Source organism: Ruditapes philippinarum, unplaced genomic scaffold, assembly GCF_026571515.1.
Source record: "Ruditapes philippinarum isolate M1 unplaced genomic scaffold, ASM2657151v2 ctg1742_1_1_1_1, whole genome shotgun sequence".
In the NCBI taxonomy this organism is placed as follows: Eukaryota; Metazoa; Mollusca; class Bivalvia; order Venerida; family Veneridae; genus Ruditapes; species Ruditapes philippinarum.
In genome coordinates this window covers 21,389-47,114 of record NW_026864569.1, presented here as the reverse complement: position 1 = coordinate 47,114, position 25,726 = coordinate 21,389, and the positions used below count along the sequence as shown (strand labels likewise).

Below are 25,726 nucleotides of genomic sequence, written 5' to 3'. Positions count from 1 at the left end.
TTTGTTAAAACAAACATCAAATTGATACAAATGTAAATAAACATGAATATGCATTACTGTAATTTTGTTTGAGATTTACTACAATGAAAATAGCTTACAACAAATGTTAAAATTATTCCAAAATGCATTACATATATACATGGACACATAGATCGGCAGACAAATTCATATCGATCTTAGATATTGCATCCTTCAGCAGGCTTATAGACCTATATAACGTAAAATACGTGAATTTATAGACCTATATACCGTACAATACGTGAATTTATAGGCCTGTATAACGTACGATACGTGAATTTATAGGTCTATATACCGTACAATACGTGAATTTATAGACCTATATACCGTACAATACGTGAATTTATAGACCTATATAACGTACAATACGTGAATTTACATACCTTGCTGCATAAGGGAACCAATCGTAAACCACAGACTGTTTAATATTGTAAACTGATTTTCCACTTCTTCCGACTCCTCATTACATGGGTGTGGATTTTCCCATTCATATGGTGTAAATCTAACATGATTCGAAAAATAAATTGTTAACATAATATTATGAAAATATACAATAACCAGTAAAGAAATGCTCTATTGCAAATGCACTTAACTCGCCTAGACCTGACACTTTAAACGTTGAAGTAATGGCATGGTTAAAACAAAATAACTAAGTCTTTCAGATAACCAGAGGATTCGACATTATAGGCAGATTAAATAAAAGTAACTGAAAGAAACTCTGAAATAAACTTTATCAAAGGTTTGCTTTCGGATGACCTGTACTTCTGCATTATTTGGAGATTAAACGAATGTTACAGCACGAAACTCTATAATAATCTTGATAAAGAGTTTGTAAACTTTGTACAGATCAAAAGGAGTTGCTACTTCGTGGTGTTCAGTTCATTGCTTTAATCTATTCAAACTTTAAACTTTAAAAATTCAACAATGATTATTCAATGTTTTACTCTTCATCATTTATAGTAATTGTAAAACTTAATAAAGTATACAAACACTGCTCATAAAATATTACCTTGCAATTACAAACAGCATAAAGCTGACACAAAGGTACGCAGCAATCATATAAATCCAGACATCAGCAGATAAAGGTTTGAGGAAGGAGAAGAGGTCTGGGGGACTTTTCAGTGGTTTACGGTAGATGATGGTAATACCCAGACTAAGGAACGGCATAGTGAAGTCGACCACTTTAGCGCGTGCATATGTAATAGTTAAACCTGCGGCGGCAATGTCAGCTTTCTGCGGATAAAGATAATTCATTTAAATTAGAAGGAAACAAAGCCAGGAAATGTGTTTTACATTTTGTATTTCATCACTCTAACATAAAGAATAAATTTCACATTGACGATGCTTTCACGTCGTGATCCTGGGTGTGAACAGAAATGAGGGATAATTTTACTGTGCAAGACCCATAGAAAGTTACAGACATCCCAATCTTTTTGTAGATACAAATTAAATATATATTGAATATACTAAGAACAAGTAATAAACATTGCTGATTAATGTCAGGCATCTGTTAACCAGATTATTTCAAATTTTAGGTAACGTGTTTCAAGTTTCAACCTGCTGTTGATCATTGCGATTTTTCACATTTTTGCTCCACCACACGAAAGAGTACACCTTTCATGTTAAAGTGTAGCGAAAATGAGTACGGACGAAAGTGGAAAATAAATGAAAGGCGTACTTATAAGTTTAAACATATTCATTTTTTTATATTTTGTCAAGTTTGAGTGTGTTCGACCGTTCAAATTAAGCGACGTGTGATACATCAACTATCATTATACACTGTATAAGTACAGTTTTATAAAACCTTATGATATCTTACATTAACACGGTCTCTCTCGATCAAATCTCCAATCATGCCGTTCCATTTCCCGTCAACATTACTCCCATATTCCCTCTTAGATTCTTCATATATAGTATAGTTAAACCCTAGGATCTTCGCCAGTTCGTCAAGAAGGTCAATAATAAATCCCTCGTGCATGCGCCCGTGCTCATTAGGTTCTGTCAGATTTATGACATACGGTGGATCCTGAAAAGTTTTTAAATTGTAATGTTCTACTTAACTATTTTATCTTTCAAAATATTTACTATGATATGAAGTTTCAATAGTTATAGATTTATTTCAAGAAATGTTTGCAAAGTTCCGAAACGATTAATTATGAGGTTTTAACACCGTGAAAAGCATATAAACAAATAATGTGAACTCTATAATATTACATTTTACTTAGACGAATTATTTACTTGTCTCAAATCGTAAGCATTTGTTACAGTTATTAAAATATTTTATCTAAATGTACATGACGTAAACCCCGAGACAAACGACGTCATGCATTACGTTAACAGTTATTATAGTTATAACTTGACTGTCAACAGAAGTTAAATAGAAGTTAAAATTAATTTAACCGGGTGAATATCATATACTCAGTTTATGCAATGTTCAGCAAATTACTAAATGACATGAAAAATGTAGCAAAACTTACATAAATTGTGACAACTCTTAAAGTCATATTTCTTAGACGCTCGCGGTCATCGTGCACCTGCTGTGTAATGGTGACGGTGATATTTACACCTTTGTCCGGAGTCCAGTGTCCTATCTAAATATATGACATAAAAATGTGTAAAATAGAAATGAATATGTACAACAATAATACAGAGACTGAGAAAAAAGTGATTACTGTTTGAACAAACAGGAAAAATGCAAGGGTTATAACACCCGAGTTAAAAGTGCAAAGTTATATTACATGATTCAACAGGACGTTATGGAATCGACTTGTGTAATCGGTCCGTTGAGAACAACCGTATTTTCACCAGAAAGCGTATAGGTATGTAATACAGATGTATTTCAACTAAATGTGTTATCTGGCTCAAAATATTTCAATCTAAAAAAAAAACGTCAGTTTGTGATCAATATATTCAGGTATTAAAAGGAATCCCTCGTTAATCAATCATAGACTTCATTAATCTAATAATTTTCAGTAAGACATAAAGTAAGTTTCCCGTATTTAAATTTCATCAACTTTATAGACCTAGATTTGAAATATAAGACGTAAATCCTCTTATTTTACTGTCAGATTTATTATGCATGTTTTTATCATTGTGTATATCATAGACAGGGGGATGGTACATACATACAATAAATAACATCATAGAATATAGTTACCTCGATCAAACCATGAGTTGTAAGACTAACAATGCCCAGCCGGAACTCTTTTCGCTTTCCATTCTTAAATTCTATCTTTCCTGACAGACCATCATATGCTAACTGGAAAAAAATGAAAACATGATATAAATCATCTAATTTTAGAATTCGCACAGCTAATATGTCAATGATAATTGTGTTGGCCTCCCGTCCAAATAAGCTCTAAACTGTGGTACCTCATATGTGTCTAGAACTGATTGCCTTGGAATCTGGATAAATTTTCATACTCAGGCATAAAAAGGTAACAATATGTAAACTGAAATAAACTCCCACACATCTATCTAAAAGAAAGTGAAAAAGATTGATCATATATTTTGTGTGTCACAACAAGACTTGGGATTAGGTTTATAATGTCTGATCCACTATCAGTTCAATTTAGGTCCGTTAAGAACACGGACGTTAATTCATTTGGAGGTTGTTAGTTATGGCGTTATAGAATGGAAGGTTCAATGATAAATTACCATACAAACACAGCCCAGGAGGTTGTTCTTAAATGTATATTCTTATTTTAAATGCTCGATTTTGCTTGACGTTTTTCTAAGGAGCGTAGGTAGTTACATGTATCAATCACCACCGTCCATTATCAGACTTGATCAACCCCAACATACGACCTTTTTTTATTTTTACTGTTTTGAGCTTCCTTTTTAATTTCGATATTATTGTGGGAAAAAAAGTTTGATGAAAGTTTGTTGAAGATCCTTTTTAAAATACTAAGAACATTGTGTCTGTTTACTGCATACATGTATTTTGTTTTATAATATTTTTACAACATACATAGCATAAGTTCGATGAGATTTTCAAAACAGCATGACAATTACTCGGTTTATTGATTTAATAGGTTATACATAAATAATTTATAAATACGAACTTTTAGTGCTACCCTATTTATAACGATAATTCTCCTTGATAATTCTACCTGATAACTGACATGATGTATAGCATGCCTGATATAAAGAAAGATTTCGTCTCAGAAAAGATAAACTTTGGCAGTTGATGTTTCTAGATAATTAAAGGCACCTATTAAATCAATGCTAGACCAATGGTCTGGGTGATTTATCAATTTACACTGATTGAATTATAACGAGATTTCAACGGCAACGTTAGCATCTGATGGGAACGTCATATATTTGTCTTATTATCTTATAGGAAGGAAACAACACTGATAGTCAAAAATTCTAGGGTTTTGTTTTCGAAACTGATGATAGTTAACTAAAATATCCGTATAATATTTAAACATTTCATTTGAAAAAAGTTGCAGTAACTGACCAAGATTCTGGAGTCTGGCATATATCGCCGGATTTGACTGATATAAACATATATTATGGCTGCGAAATAGTGTAAGTTCATTACATTTGTTATATTTGACTAGTGAAACACCGGAAGGGGACAGATGACATTACATTTATTATTGTTGACCAGTGAAACTCCAGTGGACAGTGGACAAAAGACATTACATACAATCTTTAAACCAGTGAAACCGAGGTCGGGGATGGGAGACATTATTTAAAATTAAAATTCTTAACCAGTGCAACCCCGAAAGAGGACGAATGGCATTACATGCTTAATTGTTTACAAGATGGTTGTGGATATAAGATTTGATTTATATTTCTTTATACATTGAACATTGTATTCGTTATCAACATATGGGTGTATTAACGTGTTGGGTCTGTAAATGTTACGTATTTGAAACACTGTATATGAACACGGATTTATATCCGTGATATGAATGAACTTTCAAAATCAAAGTTAAAACACTTTCATTCAACAAAGTTACCTTTGTAAGTTGATAAAAAAACAACCCTGACCCTTTTGAAATAAAACAACGGTCAAATTTGCCAATCAACCTAAAAAACTCTATATTTATTTTCTTACTGCTTTCATATAGTTTAGCAGACTGTCTCCTTTCTTCCAGCTCTCTCGTTTGTTACAGTTTAACGACTCTGTGGAGATCTGCTGGGCGTTCGCCAGACCAGACAATGCACGTGCATACATGTACACCGCGTCATACATCAACGCAGTCTCCGTCTGAAAATAAAAGACAAGACAAGCGTTCAATGCAATATCCAGATTATTTATACCAAGCAATTCCTACAAACCATACGCTCGTGGTCTGTAAATATTTGAATAATAAAAAGGCTGAATGTCATTGTAAAGTAGAACAGAAACATATTCTGACCAAACAAAAACATGTGTAAGCGAAACGAAAAAATTGTCCAGGAAATATTACCTATAAACAATATATATTTACAGTAAAGAAATAAAGAAATGATTTATGACAGATATAGTCATGGCCTTGATGACTCGAATAAACTGAGGTTTCTATTTGAATATTTTGTATGTAAACACACATTACCTTGATTGCCCTCATACCAAGAAGTGGAGATCTAAGATTGTTTGTTTCCATGATACCCCATTCAGCCATTATACTCATAACATCCGGGTTATTCGGGTCAATCAGACGCATGGAAGTTATGTTAGCACCTTTGTGCCGGAACTCATCCAAATCCAACGTTGACATGTCCTGGAAACGTAGAAATACACGTGCTAACAACTTACAGGTAACAAGATGCACATGAAATCGGGAAAACTTTTTGTAATTTGAAAAAAACATATCTATGAAACGTTTGTGATTTTAAGGTATCATTAAGATTTTTGTTGTTGTTGTTCATGTCTGATGAAGACGCATAGGCGGAAAAATCAATTGTTCCTATTGCCAAGGTTGTACCACTGCCTGTACGGACAAGTAAGAATTTAAGAATTTACTTTATTAATATGACACGGATAAGTCAAATGCAGATTTTGCCGGTCCTGGGGTCACAAATTTAAGTCGAAACTTGTAGGATGTGTTTTCCTGATTTTACATTAATGATTATAAATTTCGTGTTGTTTGTTGTTGTTGTTGTTGTTTGCTTTATTTTTTTATTTCAAACAAGATATATATAACCGCCATTAACCTCATTAAACTCAAATTACAAAGCTGTACATGTATAATGATATGTATATTTGAGCCGCGTCACGACAAAACCAACATAGTGTGTTTGTGACCAGCATGGATCCAGACCAGCCTGCACATCCGCGCAGTCTGATCAGGATCCATGCTGTTCGCTTCAAGTACAGAAACTGATAGCGAACAGCATGGATCCTGATCAGACTGCGCGGATGCGCAGGCTGGTCTGGATCCATGCTGGTCGCAAACACACTATGTTGGTTTTGTCATGACGCGGCTCATTTCATTTTTACAATTAGGACATGCTGTTTAATTTAAGAAATGGAAAAATAAATATGAGAAGAAAAACGAAAATTATTACATAAACGAATAATAAGACAAACAGATTGTTAACAGAGCAATCATTTGGAAGAATATCACGTGACTATTATCATTGTTTATGTCTTGTAAATATTTTAATATAGTATATCTGTTTTATAGTTTTATATCGTTCATTCAAATGCTTGTTTCCTGATAATTTCAGACGAACAAAAATTCATTTTTATCATTTAATTATCTTAAAAGACGGACTATATCGCAGTTTTGTTACATCCTCTGCACTTGAATGATAAAGATAAAATTCCTCGAGAGTTTTCCCGCGGAATGATATCTCGTGATTGATATATCCTACAGGAAGATGTCGGCTATATGAGGTAGTCTGTTGAACTGTCTTATCTCAGTACACGATATTATACAGATTGTATGAATGTTAGTTTATAATATACGTCAGAACTTTTATATTATTCCGAATATATTTATGTAAAATGTTTAATCTGATGACAAAATCAGTATAGCTTCAATTTAACTTGTTTGATTTATAGACTATGAGAAAATATCCTGAATTTACAATCGGTATATCTAAATACAATGGTTTTAATGGAATGAGTTTTCTTATTTATTTTTTATATAAATTCATTGTTTTTAAATTGTAACTCATGGGAATTATGTCAAAATGATCAAAGCCGCGAATAAGACATAGAATTCAATATTAAAATAAAATGTTCATTGTATTGGCTACTGTATCTGATTGGACAACTGAGAAAAGTTACATAGAAGCTATATATGGGAAATAAAATGAAGTACACCATTTAATATATTGAATAAATCTGACATTATCTGTTGGGATATATTTAACGCACATGACTTTAGTTATTATAATATACGAGGACTATCGACTCATTAGAATTGCTCAGTGGCAACAGAAACTTTTACTATAATAACGTTATAATCTTAAATATAATCTTAAATGTTTTCCAAAATGTAAGCATATTTACCTGGCGGTAAAACATTCTAGTGAATTGTTTTTTGTTTTGTTTTTTCGAACGTATATCTTATCTTGCTTGAATGGTGTGTCGATTTTTATGTACAATTTCATCTTACTTTTCGATAAGATGGAAAGATTTTAAATTGAATAAACGCACATGAGCCGCGTCACGACAAAACCAACATAATGCGTTTGCGACCAGCATGGATCCAGACCAGCCTGCGCATCCGCGCAGTCTGATCAGGATCCATGCTGTTCGCTTACAAACCCTATAACAAGTAGAGAAACTGATAGCGAACAGCATGGATCCTGATCAGACTGCGCGGATGCGCAGGCTGGTCTGGATCCATGCTGGTCGCAAACGCATTATGTTGGTTTTGTCGTGACGCGGCTCATATGTTTTAAGTGTAAGATAAACAAACAGCTTCCGTTAAAACCTTCATTGAATGATTAATCAAACTCTCTTATGTTTAGCACCTGGAATTTCAAGAAGCATTGATAACAATCTTGATAAATTCAAGTTTCCCATGAATCATTAGATGTTACATGAACAATAGATATGATGTGCACGTCGTGCACGTGTCACGTGTCTTTGTGATTGTGCTTTAAATGCGGATCAGTTTATACTTTATTCGTAGGTGAAAAATGCAAGTTAAATAAGTGTCATTAGCCTTACCCGTACAAAACAACTATCATAATGATGAAAAGATGGTAACGCGTAAATTGAACCTGTTACCATGGAAATGTTCCAATTATTCTTCTGAAAAAATATATGCAAGTATCGAATCTGTCGTCCGTCTGCATTTATGAAATACTTAAGTTTTCCTTCGAAAATAGACAAATATGATGAAAAAAATATGGCACTACGTGCAACGTTACTGTTATATACTTTTTTGTTATAATCATCATTTGTATACTATTTAACATGTATTTGATGTAATATGTTTAAACTAACGTCACTTCCTGGAAAACAATTATGCCGAAATTTCATTGGAAGGTGGTATCATATAATTATTATCTCCTTTAACCTAAGAAGAACAACGAAAAATTATAACCATCTATATAATTCGATAGCATTCAAGTAAACAGTTACAAAAACTTAAAGTTTTTATACATTGAGGATAGATATAAAATGTACTATAAAATCAAATATTTGTCGTAGAAGAGTAAAAGACACGGATTTAGTCAAATAATGATGGCATAAGAACAATACACACGCGATTCAACAATTAGGACAGGTGATCGTATGCACACATTAGTGTCATTATTTGGCAATTCTGAAAACATATAAACTGTTGTATTAATTTATTTGTATGCTATTATTATTAGGCATACAATATCCAAGCATACGATATCCAAGCAATGATGAAATTTGATATAAAAATAGATGTGTCATTAAAATCCAATCGTTTAAACGTGCTGCCTATCAGATTGTGACTTCAAATTTATATGGCGTGTAAATTTTACGAGGTTCGACGTCACTATTGAAATTGTTAAAATGGAAATTGCACATTAAGTACTAATAAAACAATCGTATGATAGCATGTGAGAGAACAGTTTACATGTTTGTTTGCTGTAAGTGTAATTTTCTATTAAACTTTAACAGAAATAAGGTTGATACGTGCAAATGTTTAATTTACGAAACGACATTCTAACTTATAAAATAGTTTCTGAGAAAGCTTTGGAATTGACAGTTAAATAGAGTAGAAAATGTTTAATTAAGAAACAAACACACATATAAAAAAAACACTTACCAAAGATGTGAAGTGGAAGTGGTAATAGGCGGATAGCATATTCAACTCGTCAGCCTAAAAATAACAAGAAAATATATTGATAATAATTCATCTTCAAAAGAGATTGATGAACATAAGCTTATTTTCCCGAAAATAAATAAACTTGCATGCCTTAACGATATATTTGAAACTCGGTGTAGCAATACTGCATTTGTAAACTTAATCAAAGATTTTGACAATTTGCGAGGAAAGAGTCATATATCATATTGTCAAGTCGTTAAATCTTAACATTAGCGTTTCTCGAAATATTACGCTTATTGGTTCAGACGAGTAATATAGTATGGGTAAATAACAGAAAAATCGCGAAAAATATTAGAAGTAATAATAACTGGAAAATCACATTCAATCTTCTTGTAACAAATCAGATTCATTTTACGTCACGTGCAAAAATATTTAGAAGAATTAAGACATGTTCCTTAAATGTTCCCTTTACTTTACAAGAGCTCTTTAAGCATGTTCAAATCTATTTACATTGTTGCATATTGAATATTTTAATTTAAAATCTCCTACAACATTTGCAAGAGAATAGCATGTTTTAATCTGAGTCGAATTCAGAATCCTAATTTTATCAGTTGGAAGGGGGTCATCATACTGGGGATATCAATATGAAGTTAGTTTTAAATCTTTACTCAAACGCAATTAACATCCTAAAAAACGCTACAAGTGTGACTGAATATTTTATGATATATGAATAACTCTTCATAAAAGCTTTGTATTAACCAGGATCCTTCAATTAGAAAGACCCTGTATTAACAGATGTGTAAACAAATGTTTGTTAAAACGACAGAGAAACCATATTAAAGAAAACAACAGGTAAACCTCAAAAACCATGCGACAGATTAAAAATAAATGTTAAATTAAATTTTTCTTCTAAACTTGTCGTTTGAGTCCATTCTATCTATGTATAAAGTGTCTGTTAAAAGTTTTAAGATAGCTTGAAAACTACACGGAGTTGAGACATGTGAATGACGCTCTAAATATGTCTCGACAATTACATTAATTGACATGGTAAAGTAAAGACATTGAAATATCGTGTGTGGTAATTGATTTTCACAGACAAATACAGCATTTGTATCTAGCGACAGTCTTGAAAATTTAGTACAAAACACCAGAGCAGTTGTCGTATACATAATTTAGTTAATTGTAGATCAAAAGAAACATGTTATGAACTTTGTACAGCTTTGATTACATACTTTAAACATCAAATATCAATCTAATATATTAATATTGATTTGTAATGATCTGAACCCAATCCAAACATTAAATTATCCACATGTATATTGCCTAATGATACTTGAAATCGAAATGTATTATCAAAAGGAAATGAAGTAATCTAGATAAACTTTTCAGCAAGAGGTGCTGTAAGCTGTTTAACGGATGGAAATTGAAGGTGGTACATTGTAAATCCATGGAAACAGTGCCATATCTTTGTAAGAAAATGCAATAGTGAGTTTCCATAATCCTTAAGGCTTTACAATAATGAACAAGAGGCTTCATTACACAGACAGTAAATCATGTAGCAAATACTGGTATTAATCGTTGGCTCTTAATTAAATTGGTATAATTAATTATCTGCTTGCCAGTGGAGGAGTTTAATTTTAAAGTTAATCGACCACGTTACCGAGATTCATTAAAACCATACGAGATTGAAGTAATAAATGTTTCAGAATAGAGTAATGGTGTCACATTTCTTCATGAAGCACTAAGAATCTCTTAAACACATAAATATCCAGAATATAATAATTATTCTAATTTTGAATACATGTGTATGAACAAAATGTACATGAGAAAAGGTTAAAGAAAATCTAAATAAATAGAGACTTATTGATATGAATATTTAGGAAGCGGGTCTTTAACATTGTTGATTTTGATGTATTTAAGATGCATTGTACAACTTCTTCAAGAATATTTCTCATTTTTCAGGAATGTGTCTGAAGCATCATTAATCTTACCTCTTCAAGAAACTTTTTAATCTTGGAGGCGTGACAGTCTATAATGATTCGATATTCAGGTTTCTCCTTTAGTTCTTTCAGCATACTTTTATACGTATGTTGATATATCTCTAATCTACGTATGGTCATTTTATACTCGTCTCCTCTAGCTACCTCTAGTAACTTGTGTAAACGCACAAGACCTGAAATATGTTAGTTTTAATACATGTATATTTATAATTGAAGCTTGATTGCAAAACAGGTTCTTGCAATTTATATTTATCATCATTTTACGTGAGATATAAAACCAAATTAAGAAACAGTCTTGATATTAGCGGTGGAAATATTTACTTTTAATCGTTATAAAATTGATTAAGAATCAAAAAGTTGATTTTTTCATAGTAATTTGAATGCTACAAACAAGTTTGAAAAATAATTATGCCAAATCATTTGATAATAAAGACCCACGCTTTAACGGTACGTTTATATTACCAGTTCAGCATATGAGTGGTTATTCCAAAAATTACAAAATTCAGCATTTTAACTTCAAAATAAATAACAATTGCTTATTTTATCGATGCAATTTATTTGCTTTGACGAAATGATTTCTATATTCTCAACAGAATGAAAGATGTCTCCCCCATTTGATGTTGTAAACAGAGAGAATCTCTAAATTGATCAAATCTAATGTGAATAGTTTTATCCTCAAATCATAACTTGTTTGTAAAGGAACAAAGATTTTCCCTGCTAATCGATCTATCATCTCATGTTAGAATAAGAAGATATTCCCGGGAGATCAAACGAAAAAAAATCATATTTTGATTACAACAAAATTTGACAAGCGTCCATGACGTACAAAGAAGGCATAACAGGAATATTATATTCAGTAAAGTATATCAATATCAGATTTTTTAATGAGATTTGTTTTCCTTCCGTTACGAAATGTCAAAACAATGAAATTATTTTTGATTGAAAGTATGGTTAGATGTGTCGTTTTATGAGAGAGTTATGTTCTTGTTTCACAAAGTCTTATTTAATTATGATCTAAGAAATGTCAAATAATATGACTTATTCTATAAAGTTGACCTAGCTCTAAGCGTTAATTAAATTTGCATTTTCTTTCACTTTTGTTTGAACATTGATTTAACAAACTTATGTAGCTCTATTCAGTGCAATAATTACATTCTGGTTGTAATGTTAATATACAAAAAAATTTAGACACGTAATGTATATTTCTTAGATTAATAAAACAAACTGCATTTTAAAGAGCGTCTATAGTTGAACCTTTTTAATACAATTATCGCATGCTTCATGATGCTTCATACATCTCTTGTACAGTATTATAAGATAGGGACATACTGCAGCTATATATACACATGCTCTCAATTACAAAACAGCATTTTATTGCTATTGTTGAAAGGTATAAGGTCAAAAGCGTAAGACCAGCCAGACCAGTCTATATATGGTGTCTGGATCAAGTACTATTACCCTTTGCATGCTTAACCTTCATTCTTTATTGTCTTTTCTTCAATTGGACAGGTTCATATTCAAAGCAGGACACGTTCATTATATGAAATTAGCAGGGTAATATTATCTATGATTTGATGAAATTCATCATTAACTTACTTTCTCCATCCTCATATATGACTGTGAACGTTTTCCATTCCCAATGTTTTACTATATCTGCAAACGCTTGACTGAGGACATCGTGGTCCGGGTAAACGCTTATTGAAAAATATTCACGTGGTTCACGTGAATCCCATATTGCCTGGATATGTGGAATCTCAAATGCGTTACAGAGTGAATGCACGTGCGCACGAGATATTTCACTGAATGGTCCGAAAACTGCTGCTATACCACCATGAGCTTTCATCTCTCGGCATACTGAAAAAAAAGATTGGCAAAGAAATCAATTCTATGAATTGTTTTATCTATGAAACCTATCTTGTTTTAAGAAAAGGAAATGGCATTTTCTCAATATAAAATGGTAAAATGTGTAGTGGTTTTGAGAAAGGCAAGTTCATGTATATTCAGCAGAAGGCGCTTCTTGTGTAATTAAAATAGAATCCCCCAGGAGATACTAATGCGACTAAAAGACAACATTTCTTTGAGTTCTTAATTACAGCTTAACAGATGCTTATATTTAATTTACTTTCTTAATTATATCCCCGTGTGTGCCTACTTAGTTACATACACGTATGGTAAATAATCTCACGACAGGCGCGAGATTCTCGTGCAAGTACTGATAACAATCATTATCGTTATATTTTACCATTATTTATAAAATTCCATCATTTTAATTTACGTTATAAGATACATTTGACTTCTGGTAAACATGCCTTTTAAAAGTTCGACGTTATAATTGTAGTATCAACGCAGTATGACGATTCGAGTTATGTGCGTTTATAGCTTTTCTGAATCCTAAAAAAATCTACGGTAGTTTAGAGTGTTCTCTTAGAATATTTGGCAGCAACTCTCCTCCTCCCCTGTTAATATTGTGTATATATTTTAACAGTTTTATGACAAATAAAATAAATACAATACACTTGTCGGCAAGATAAAAGGCATTGATCCATTTGATATTTTGATACAATAATCTTATCTTGAATCTGTCTATATGTAAAACCTGGTCATATTATAACAGCGATATTTACACGTTCTATTACGCTCGTAGATGATTGATATATGTAATTAACCGTGCCAAAAACACGTGTACCTGGCTATTGGTACATGATGGAAACTCTCTCACAGATATGAAATAGACCGGTTAATTACACAGGTATGAACGTCATTTTCATCTTATGTTTATTATTATGAAGAACACATGATTTGCGTAATGTATATGTTTTTGTTACATATATTTGTTGTATTATGTTGGCATGAGGTATATAATGTTGTTTGCTTCAATTAGTCCACTGATATAAGACTAGGTGAGAGAGTTTTGGCAACACGAAACTAAGAAGAAGGTTATTGCGCTGTAACTTTCTACATTACATGCTAGAACTACAATTACTTATACATTAGCCTTAGTCGGTTCTGTCTCTTGACCATAATCTATTATTTAAAGTTGAATTATGTCCTTTCACAAAACTGTCAACCTAAATTTACGAAGTTGGAGTTCAGGTATAAGAGCAGTTGCTACGATAGTGTCATCATTATGATTCAATAATATTAAGTTTAAATTGTGTTGACATCCAATATATGAAACATTATAGTAATTTAGAGAGTATCCCTCGGGAGAAGCAATTAAACCTAAAACAAAATAGCTGATAATCGCCGATTCGAACAACATCGCTCACGGCCCCTCCCCCCCCACCACCAGATTATCAAGTATTCAATTTTCAGCTCTAAAAGTATTGAATCTAATAATACAGAATGACGGAAACACAATATAGCAAAAAAACAAAAATTCGAATATTGTATATCTTTCATACACGTATGTCATTTCTTTTCTATATGATAATTTTGATATAGATCACGCTTGCAATCAAATAACCCATGTAACAAATCTGAGTATGTGAAATAGTAGCAAAAGTGCCTCTTTCAAGTTTACATTTTATTTGAATATAAGAAATGCTTGTCTTGTATAATGTGATAAAATTCTTACCGTCTGTGTTTGCTTTAAAACTATCATGTGGTGCAATCGTTTTCATGTCATAGATTATATTTCTACCAGGACCCACCTCGGAGTGCATGTTTACCTTGGTTACAGCGTTCACGAACGCTAATCTCATCCCCTCGTACTCCGACCCATCTTCAAACAACGCCGCTGAAAATTAAAAAAAAAAGACACGTCATAAATGGAAAATAATATGAGCGTCATTCAAACCTTATAATTAAATACTGATCAACGTCTACATTTATTACATACGGTGGTCATAAAAAATAATAAATGAGAAAAGAAAATAAGATAACTACAGTCCATGTTGCGAAAATTATATGTGCTGATGATTTATTAACAAAAAAACATATTCGTCAAACAAAGTATTTTGTCTAGCCATCAATTTCTTGGTTAACTAGTCAATGTTCTGTGGGGGAAAATGCAGATATTTGTCATTGTCAAGAAATAAATATCCCACGAGCACACGGTAGAAAATATAACATTAAAGTAACTATAGAAACTAAAAAAAGTTAATGACCAGTTATAATGTTTCATATTGAGAATAACTTTGAAAGAACTAAGTATCATTCATCTTGACTCTGCAGCTTACTGTGCAGGTAAAAGAAATGTGAAGAAAACTTTCAATAAGAAATACTAAGTCCCTTCAACTTCGACTTACCGAAGTTATATTGTACATAAGAAACAGACAAACACATAAAAATAATGATAAAAAAAGATCAATGGCAAATATATAAAAATGCATGGCAAATTGAAAAAAGATAGTTATAACAAATCCGCACATACTGCAGACATGAAATAAGTTTTTAAATGTGCACAAAAAATGTGTAAAAATGAGAGCTCCGTGTTTTTGAAACTATTGATTTGAGTGCTACAGTTTGTGCATATCATTTTCACAACTAAGTCTTATAGAATTGCTCAATTCGGAAAAGTAGACACTTTATTCAAAATGATTTATGCATAACAACAGATTGCGTCGTTAAAGGGTCTATACAAAATTATGGTAAATATTTTTCTTCTCTTTATTAACGTAGGTTTGACAGAATCAGCCAGTATATAGATAGATAATAACATGTCTGGAGATTTTCAATATAAATGCCAGATCCCTTGCTCTTTTATCCTTCAATTAAATGAAATGTTCTATCAGCACCATTTATATAGCTGTAATACCTTAACATGAATGTACTGGTGTTATAAATGTTTTAATTATAATTCCCAGAAACCTCATTTCTCTGACGAAACATTCAGCATTTATATAGTATAGACGTGATGGGGTTTTATCCTTTTATCTATACACATACGGTTATGTTCTAGCCATAGAATATAATTCAAAGAGAAGATGTTCAGTTATTGTAATATAGCGATGTCATTTATCTTTATGAAAAATCTCTTATGCTTTTCTAAGATGACTCGTTCTGTTTAAATTGGAACCACAGAGACGATGTGTCTGTGATCTCATTGATTGCACGGCTTTTTTATTGACCACGTGATCAGATGGCGCACACACATTGAATAAAATATAGAAAGTATAGAAATCAAAGTAAAAGAAGGAAAGAAAGATGCGAGTTTACTCAGTTAAATAAATATTTCACTTGTAACGATGTATATGTAACTAAAAAAACTGGCTGGTTTTTCATCATACTTGACTCAGTACTATGCACAGTGCACGTCACGACAGTGTACATGTACGTATATTCTAGTACACCGCAGACAGTACAGTGCAGTGGAGAGATGTGAAGCGCAGTACTGAGCAGTGCAGAACAGAACATTAAAGGAGTTTGTGCACTTTATCAATTCAGACTGTAAATAAGTATCTGATGCTTTCAGAGAAAAGAAGGAAAAAAACATGAGATGTTGATACATTAGTACAAACACAATCAATACTGTGACAGTGTTACATAAAGTGGTAGCGTACTTCATGTTTATGCCAGTTTGAAAAAAAAAACACACAACAACACAGAAGTGGTTTCTTCCTCACTGTGTGTCAAACTCATTTCAATTGTAACTGTCAGATATTTTATCACATTGCTGATTTTTATTTCAATTCATTTTTAATTTATTTTTATTTTTATTTAATTGTTTTCTAATAAGAACTATTTATAGGTATAATTGATGTCAACACTCAAAATAATAATAGCGATGATGACGAAAACGACAACTTATTTGTCGTCATCGACGTAATCATCATCATCACCATCATCATCGTCGTCGTCGTCGTCATTGTCATCAGCAACAAGGAAAACATCAATAGGATTTAAAAATAATAGCGACAATATATGTACAAAGCAATAAGACTTCAGAGGAACGCCTGTTTTGTCATTTTGATAAACAATACAGTGATACCCAACTTATAGAATTATGTTTATGCCCAGGTACTACAAAATTCAGTTATTCTTCAATAGATAGAAATGTCTGCGAGAAAACTCTCAGTAATTAAAGAGCTTTATAAATTCCTAAACATTGTGTTCATGCACGTGCAAAACACATTTGTAACGCAGCGTCTCTATATGTTTTTTTTATGTGTGTGGTACATTTTGATCTTAGTAATGACGTTTCCCGTAGATTAAATACATCCTAGAAAAGATTTAGTTATTACATATAAACATTCCGTTTCTGTTTTCTATACTTAAAGTAAACCAAAACAATTTCCTGCGCCAAAATACTTATTTATTTGTGAAGCAACTCAATATGAATGAAAACATTACAAAATAAAATATATTTTATCTCTAAAGCTACATTATTCAAACAATAACATAACAGAAATGACAAATCAGAAAATTGTTGATTGTGATATTTATAAGAAGTGACATGTTCCTATAGAAACAAACTACATTTTTTTCGAGTTATTTGCGTTTTTCAATAATTGTTATTTAGACAGCTGTGCCAGATATCGTAATAGAATGCCACGTTTCTTTGAATCATCGCAAGAGATATAAAAAATGAGATTTTCTTGAAGATACAATAATCTTTGACATTCAACTTTTACATATACCCGTATTCTTTTATTGTGATTTTTGTTGGGTGACGTTGTTGTAGTTTTGTTGTTGTTGTTTTGCGTTTTTCCGCCTTGCTTTTCCTTTTGGGATTTGTGGTTGGGGTGTTGTTTTGTTGTTGTTGTTGTTTTTCTTTTCTTTTTTTTCTCTTTTTTTCTCTCTGTTTTTGCGGGGGGGGGTCTTTATTGGCAGTGACGCGTAGTCATGCTTATTTCTTGTTTGTTGTTTATGATGATACTGATCAAGGTGATGGTGGTGATGATGATGATGATGATGATGATGATGATGATGATGATGATGATGATAATCTTGTTATTATTGATGATGATAACGATGCTGTTATTTTTCATTTCCTTCTATTATATTTGATTATCAACCTGTCTGATTGTTCAAATTATTTAATTTAATCATATTCCAATCAGGCAGCGTTCAGAAACTAGTTTAAAATTGATAAAAAGAGATTTATGCATTTAACATTCCATTTTTCTTCTTAAAAAACAGCAACATGCAATTGTTGTGTAAAATTGAATTTGTTCTGTTCTTCTGTCGTTCAGCAATGACTCAATTAATGCTACACCGATATATACCATGTTCAATGTGCACTATTTGTGTAGAGAGCACCACGGGCCTTAAATAACAACATTTACGCTACAAACACTATTCTCGTATTTCAAAATCATATCAAAAGTAGTTTCAGAGTATATATTTAAAATATCTTTGAAACTACTTAAACTTCTTAATAAGATTTTGAGTACGGGAAATATATCTTAATTAATTGATACACACACATGTTTGCCGTACTCAAAAATCTGTTTAAAAGACCTTGCTGTACTGAAAAACTCTTCGACTTTCAAAATCTATACATTGAACATTTTTATATAATAATGCTGATTTGTAAGAGATTGGGATGACCTAACTAGAGGGGGGGGGGCAGTTTCGAAGTTGATATAAATACGCCCTGTATCTTAATAATAAGTTGCCTTTATTGAATGATAGCAAATAGAGGATATATAAGCGTAAAAATACACAAATCAGTTTAAAAACTAATTCTTTGTGCATGGAAACGCTAGTGTGTTTGGCACAATCTGCAAGATAGTGTTGTGTGCGCACAGAGAGTGGAGGGCTTTAACCAGTCCCTCCCAGATCACTTCTGAGCCTCCTACCCATAGAATCATACCGGAAGTGGTCCTTCTAAGTACCCGAACAGATACAGACAAGTTTTTCGGGATTTAATTGAAGAGATATTAAAATAAATATTTCACAAGTGGCGGTAGCATGGCTACGAATGAAATATGATCATTTACATAACATGGGATGAAAATAAGTCCTGTATTTATAAAATACAAAACTTTTCGGTTTATTATAATATACCTTTTCTCCTTTTGACCTTACGATTCGAAAGACTTCCCCTATATCATTTGTTTGATAGGAATTTAGAACAATGTAGTCCAGAAAGACACCAGTAAAAATAAATGTTTTCACGGAAAATATGAAAATATGTATTTTAGTTTATCAATATTTCTCAGTATTTCATTTATAGGTATATCTCAGTTAAGTTACCAACAACGAATGTCCCCTCTGACGACACTTTCATTTACAACATTACATAAAATAATCGTACTTCTAAACGGTATTTCGCACCTCTGTTAACGTGTTCGCGAGTATTTGTTAACGTTACATTTTTCAATTTAATCGCATTATCACCTCTATGTGGATTATTCAATATTACGATACAGTGTTGTGTTAGTTAGCCTGATAAAAATGTTTTTCTTACCAAAATTACATTATTTTCAATACATTAGACAAGGTGTTATGGTCCTTGGCGATATATATAAATCCTTTATAATGACGTGGTGGGAAATACACTATATGTGTGAAATAATTTAACCTTTCACTCCTTAGAGACATTGATGGGACATTCTTAATAAAAAAATCTTTATACATTTACCAATCTACAAATAGTTACTTCTATTCAAATACATTTATATATAAATGTTCATGTTTATTTTGGCGAAATTGAATTTCATGCGATAAAATAAACAAGTCTTTGGCAGTTTTATGAGATTAAAATAAGATGAATTTAACACCTAAAATAACATTTACAATTTCACTGTATAAATACACTTTCGGCAACAGCAAAAACCAAAAAAGCTGTTACTGCAGACACACGAATCCCCGCCGAGTTAAGTAATATCTGGTGGATAATATGTGCATATGTTTTCTCCAACAGAAGACCCATATCTTTATAACTTTAGCAGACATTGAAAATGTATAATTACCAGATACCTGCGATTAATTAATTCCTCGGGGTAACTGTAAACCATGCATTTTTCGAAGCTCATTTTCGTTAATGATATATTTTAGAGAAGAAGGAGATGTGTTATTCAGGTGGAAGCCACCTGAATAACTTGGCAGAGGGAACTCATTGAGACACGGTCTCCAGAAATCATTCATTACTTCCAAATACTTTCCCAAAACTTTGTCCGCAAGTGACCTCTAAAGTGATGTATCTCATATGTAACTGGTATAAAAATAACTCTTAAGTTTAGTTTTCTACGTACATAATTATATTATATATGTTCGTATTTTTCTATGTTGTTGTTGTTGTTGTTGTAAGAAGGTGTACTTATCGTATAATTATGATGCATATCATTATCAATCATATAAAATATTTCTTTTGACCATTATCTTATTATGTTACCATTACAAAAATTGACGATAAAATTTGGATCATTTTTTTATGAATTGGAAAGTGAAAGGTGTCCGTTCAAAAGCAAAAATAAATAAACGTATTATCCTTTCAACCAATTAATATCAAAGGATTATTATAGGTATTTCTTGTTAGAATATGTGGTTTAATAATATTTATAATGTACATTGCACTTATTTAAAATAAGTAAAGACAAATGTGGAAAAATATGATACGTAATTATATTCAAATAGTGATCCTAAAATGTGAAACAAGATCATGTGAATATGTGAATAATTTTAAAAAAAAATGATCTGATAAAAAAGCAACAAAAGTCAAAACAAACAAAAACAAAACGGATAAAATTTGTGGACAACCCCTGTTGCGTCTTTAATTAAAACTAAAACCTACAACAGACATCGGGTTTATTTTAACAGAAACCAGACATTTTCTGGCTGATTTACTTTAATTTAAAATATTTCATTTTGCACATTATCACTTGTGAATCTATTTCTTCGCGTTTTTTGAGAAATGTAAGAATGCACGGATGCACGAAAAGCATCACGCAAAACGTCGATTTAATAGTTTGCACAGACGGTATTCATCGTCTTTTAGTTACGTTACCGACGTACGACGGAAAGATCTAAAATGTAACGACTGCCTAGCAATATTTTATTAATTGTTACATTTGAATTAAAATTTGTAATAGTTTTTATTATAATTACGAGAAAGCATATGAAATGCGAGTTTAAATCTGCATATCAAGATTTTAAAGAGAGTTAGGGTAAATACAAACTGTGTTATAAAATTCTGATCAATTAATGTTTCAATATTTAGTTTTATACCCGGGACTAAAACATTAGAAAACCCATTTAAGCTGAATATCTGCATATAATATATTAACACTTAATGTGAAACAGAGTATAAACTATTTTGTATGCGCTATATTGGTATTATCGTTTACCAATACTTTTAAGGATTATTGTGTTACTTGGCATGTTATGATTTACTTTACTTTTTAAAAGTAATAAAAGGTAAAGGTATGGTGCGGAAATATATATCACGTATTTAAATGTCTAGGAATCATAATGTCAGTATAACAAATGTCAGGGTCAAGGTATCAGAAAATCGGGGTATCACATTAGCATGGTATCTCATTGTCAGTGTATCACACTAGCATGGTATCTCATTGTCAGTGTATCACACTAGCACGGTATCTCATTGTCAGTGTATCACACTAGCATGGTATCTCATTGTCAGTGTATCACATTAGCATGGTATCTCATTGTCAGTGCATCACACTAGCACGGTATCTCATTGTCAGTGTATCACATTAGCACGGTATCTCATTGTCAGTGTATCACATTAGCACGGTATCTCATTGTCAGTGTATCACACTAGCATGGTATCTCATTGTCAGTGTATCACACTAGCACGGTATCTCATTGTCAGTGTATCACATTAGCACGGTATCTCATTGTCAGTGTATCACACTAGCATGGTATCTCATTGTCAGTGTATCACATTAGCATGGTATCTCATTGTCAGTGCATCACACTAGCACGGTATCTCATTGTCAGTGTATCACATTAGCACGGTATCTCATTGTCAGTGTATCACATTAGCACGGTATCTCATTGTCAGTGTATCACACTAGCATGGTATCTCATTGTCAGTGTATCACACTAGCACGGTATCTCATTGTCAGTGTATCACATTAGCACGGTATCTCATTGTCAGTGTATCACATTAGCATGGTATCTCATTGTCAGTGTATCACAATGCAAGTATATTAGAATGTCAAGATATCACAATGTCAGGAATGTGAAGATGTGAGAAATTCGGGAATCAGAATGTCATTATATAAGAATATCTGTTTTAGATACTGAATCACATTTCAATTAAGTAATTTAAGTTATCGTATTAATTTTTTGAAAACTTTATTTGTTTCTTGATTCTTATTCTAATTCATCAAATTTAAATACAAAGAACAGGCATACTGGGAACAAACGAAGCAAAAATTTTTTTCCTAAATATTATCAATTATATCGTTTATCTATAGATTTGACTTATATTCATACAATTTCAAAACTTTTACAGCTTTAAAAGGAACTAAGTTATCAAAATTAATACCACCCACTCATGTTTATCAATTAAAGTGTCCTTACCAACTCTGAAAAGGTCTGACTGACCATACGACGTACGTATATTCCATAAAATAAATATAAAAGCATATATCCTTTGTAAATAATCCATACTTTAGGGAATTTCACTTCGTTATTTCACTGTAGAATATCTAACAACACTCTGAAGCAAATAATTTCTCTTTTCCTATCATTTATATCTTTATTTCCTGTTGCAGTACTTGTAAAAACATCAGGAGCACACGCGCTTTGACATTATCATCTCTCTACAATCAGTGAAAATTTCCATCTAAGAATCCAATAAAAATGTTAAGACAAAATAAAAACAATGCACTAATATTGAGTTTTACTTGAGAAAACGGCCACAGATGTTCGGTATGGTATACACCGGCAAATTTTATTTATATCACGGAGCGTTTTACAATATATCCAATAAATGAACATCTAATAAACGTTATGGAACGGATTCAGTGTGACAGCTATGTTATTTGGCAGTTATTTTACAGCGTAACAATACATCGAATAACGAACTTTCTATGTACAGACAGCCATATTAAACGTCAAAATAGTTTTACGTTATAATTTTAGCACAAGATTATTTAAATCCACATAAGAAGTATTAAGCACACTCCAGTTTAGAAAGAATACAACCGTCCTGTTTTTGTAATATCATAAATTAAAGATATAATCACTTTTCCGTGTTTTAATTTTCAGAGGAGAATTTCACATCTGTACGCTATAGTAGCGGGAATATTATATAATGCTGGTTCGATTTACATGTTCCAGGTACAAGTAATCTCTTTACAGGAAAAGCAGGTTGCCTGTGGGGATAGTATAAATATCTAAGTTTTCATAGTAAATCTCTTGCACTCGTGGTACTTGTATATAAATCATGGTAGAATCTGATTGTTTATTATTGGGAAATGTTTAATGTACATAATTATATACAATTAGTTAAATTTTGGGGTCATTGCCACAAAAAATTGAAAGGACGTTTGTTTTAACCGAAACATAAACAATAAAAAATGGTTGAAATAATTGCGTTCATAACACAAACTTGGTTTAAACCACAATCCAAAAATGAAAACTGACAGGTAAAAAGCATACAAAACAGTAAGAAAAAACCTTTTAGAAAGAAATCTCAGTAAATTCACATATAAATGTAAAAAACATAGTTTTAAACCACACGCAACCCTACCCCCAAAATTTGTCATAAAAAATATATAATGCACTGACAAATGTCGAAGGATGCAAATTAAAAAAAAAGAGAAGAAATAAATAAGAATACGTATAAAGGAACTGCTGCATTTTGTGATATAAATACTAAATGTGACATTTTAAGGTTTATCCAGTATCTGTATATAGCACTTATGTTATTACTTGTCAAATTTTGATTAAATTCAGGACCTTCATTGGTATTTTTGTAACCTGGGGTCAAACGATTTAAAAGGGTAAATAAAGATATATTATGCTAATGAACGGTTAATCGATTTGTGTTTACTTAATTGAAATTTGATCGTGAACATTTTATGTGGTTATTGTCGCAGGATGTATGCGTAAGTCATTATCTGTACTGCGATGTGTTTATTCTAAAGAAATGAGATTTATTTTGAAATGATGACCGCAACTTTATATGCTTGAAAATTTTAAACATTGACATGCTGAAACCGAGATAATTTCGGTACTCTTATATTTAAACGAATGTTTGACACATCTGAAACACTCCTTTGTATAATGTCATATAGTTAAAATAGCCTTTTCAATTTATTTAATTCATTTACGTTGATTAACTTTGGGTATCATGTCATTTTATTCGTTAATGGAAGAAATTGTCCCCATTTTGTTATATCACAGACATCTGTAACAGTGATAGATTCATTGATGGTATAATAAATTCACATAAAACATATAACGTAATGTACTTATTGTGGAAAATAAATATGTATACCTGAACAAAAGGTAAAACTTTTCTTTTTTTTTTTTTTAGAAAAGATGAAATTCAGGCTGTGTCTGCTCATTCTGTTAAACATATCAATACTTCGTACACATGTATTCAAAAGCATAAGGACAATATTTACAGTAAATCAGCTGGATTTTTTTAATGAACATTACCGTCTCCCAGCGTTATTAACTATTTCCTTGGGGTACTTTTCTCTTTCTTTCATAATTTGACGTTTTTGATGAGGTGAAATTACGTTTTTCATCACGTGAGCCGTGCCTGCTTACGACAGCAGGAATGTTTTCTAGTAACAATATCAGATAAACGTTTTCTTGTAATAGTCTTATTTCAAAAATTTTAAATCATTATAATAGCTTTCCTGCCAGATTACAAACAAGATCTTGTACATAAATATCACGTTAATTTATCATTCTAAACATAAATTGTGTGTAAATGCACTAAACTTTCCGATTTCCTGTATACAGAATTAAGATTTAGTTTTCATTTATCACAATTTATTTCACATTTCCGATCTCAGATGTTTGTAAAGTTGTAAAGTTTGAAAGAGAAATTTCTCAAATTATGTCTATCTATAAACTGAACGTTTGAACATGAAAACTTATATAGACTGATTGTATTCGAAGGTTTTTATTCTTTATGGTATATAAATTAACATTCTATACGTTGACACAGGGGAAGTACGAGAATAAAAGTTAAATAGTAACGATGAAAGGGGAGCGTTAGCCTAGCGGTTAAGATATCTGCCTCTCAACCCCAGGGATCATGGACTCGAACCTTAATCATGGTCATGGCCATGTTTCTCTATATGACACCAGTACTGGTTGGTTCCATGAAATGGACTAGAAAATGATAAATATAAGTTGCAAAAATTAGTTTTGCAATCGACTAAAAACATTTTAGTCATTAGAGCTCAAAGAATCTGCCAATAGCAGTTTATAATCTATGTAACAGATAGAAGAATCAATGATGTCGGCCCGTTTACTTAAAACGAAAATGAACGGTCATTATATATGTATAAATTCAGCATATATTTGCCACTATGCATGTTATATTTCACTAACGTTATTTTCTGACTAGTAGACTAAAAGACTATAATATAATTCTTCTCACCAACTCTAAAATGATCTGTCTGC

General features: G+C 31.7%; 1 protein-coding gene across 2 annotated transcripts in view; it reads right to left on the bottom strand.

Annotated features, from left to right (window-relative positions):
• Window positions 1-23,409, bottom strand: part of LOC132726102 (glutamate receptor ionotropic, kainate 1-like) — a 28,245-nt gene extending 4,836 nt beyond the window's left edge. Inside the window, exons 1-12 of one of the 2 annotated variants that reach the window (XR_009625145.1) lie at window positions 22,658-23,405; window positions 14,796-14,957; window positions 12,815-13,072; window positions 11,210-11,391; window positions 9,219-9,272; window positions 5,568-5,735; window positions 5,087-5,239; window positions 3,176-3,277; window positions 2,496-2,609; window positions 1,838-2,044; window positions 1,028-1,251; window positions 402-520 (exon numbers count right to left, since the gene is read on the bottom strand). Coding sequence is in view for 1 of the 2 variants with exons in the window: in XM_060711371.1 (XP_060567354.1) it covers window positions 402-520; window positions 1,028-1,251; window positions 1,838-2,044; window positions 2,496-2,609; window positions 3,176-3,277; window positions 5,087-5,239; window positions 5,568-5,735; window positions 9,219-9,272; window positions 11,210-11,391; window positions 12,815-13,072; window positions 14,796-14,957; window positions 22,658-22,745 (1,831 nt within the window). In the remaining variant the exon portion in view is untranslated. Of the gene's footprint in view, window positions 1-401; window positions 521-1,027; window positions 1,252-1,837; window positions 2,045-2,495; window positions 2,610-3,175; window positions 3,278-5,086; window positions 5,240-5,567; window positions 5,736-9,218; window positions 9,273-11,209; window positions 11,392-12,814; window positions 13,073-14,795; window positions 14,958-22,657 lie in introns of both variants that reach the window. The other variant, XM_060711371.1, reaches the window with a different exon arrangement.
• Between the last annotated feature and the right edge of the window lie 2,317 nt (window positions 23,410-25,726).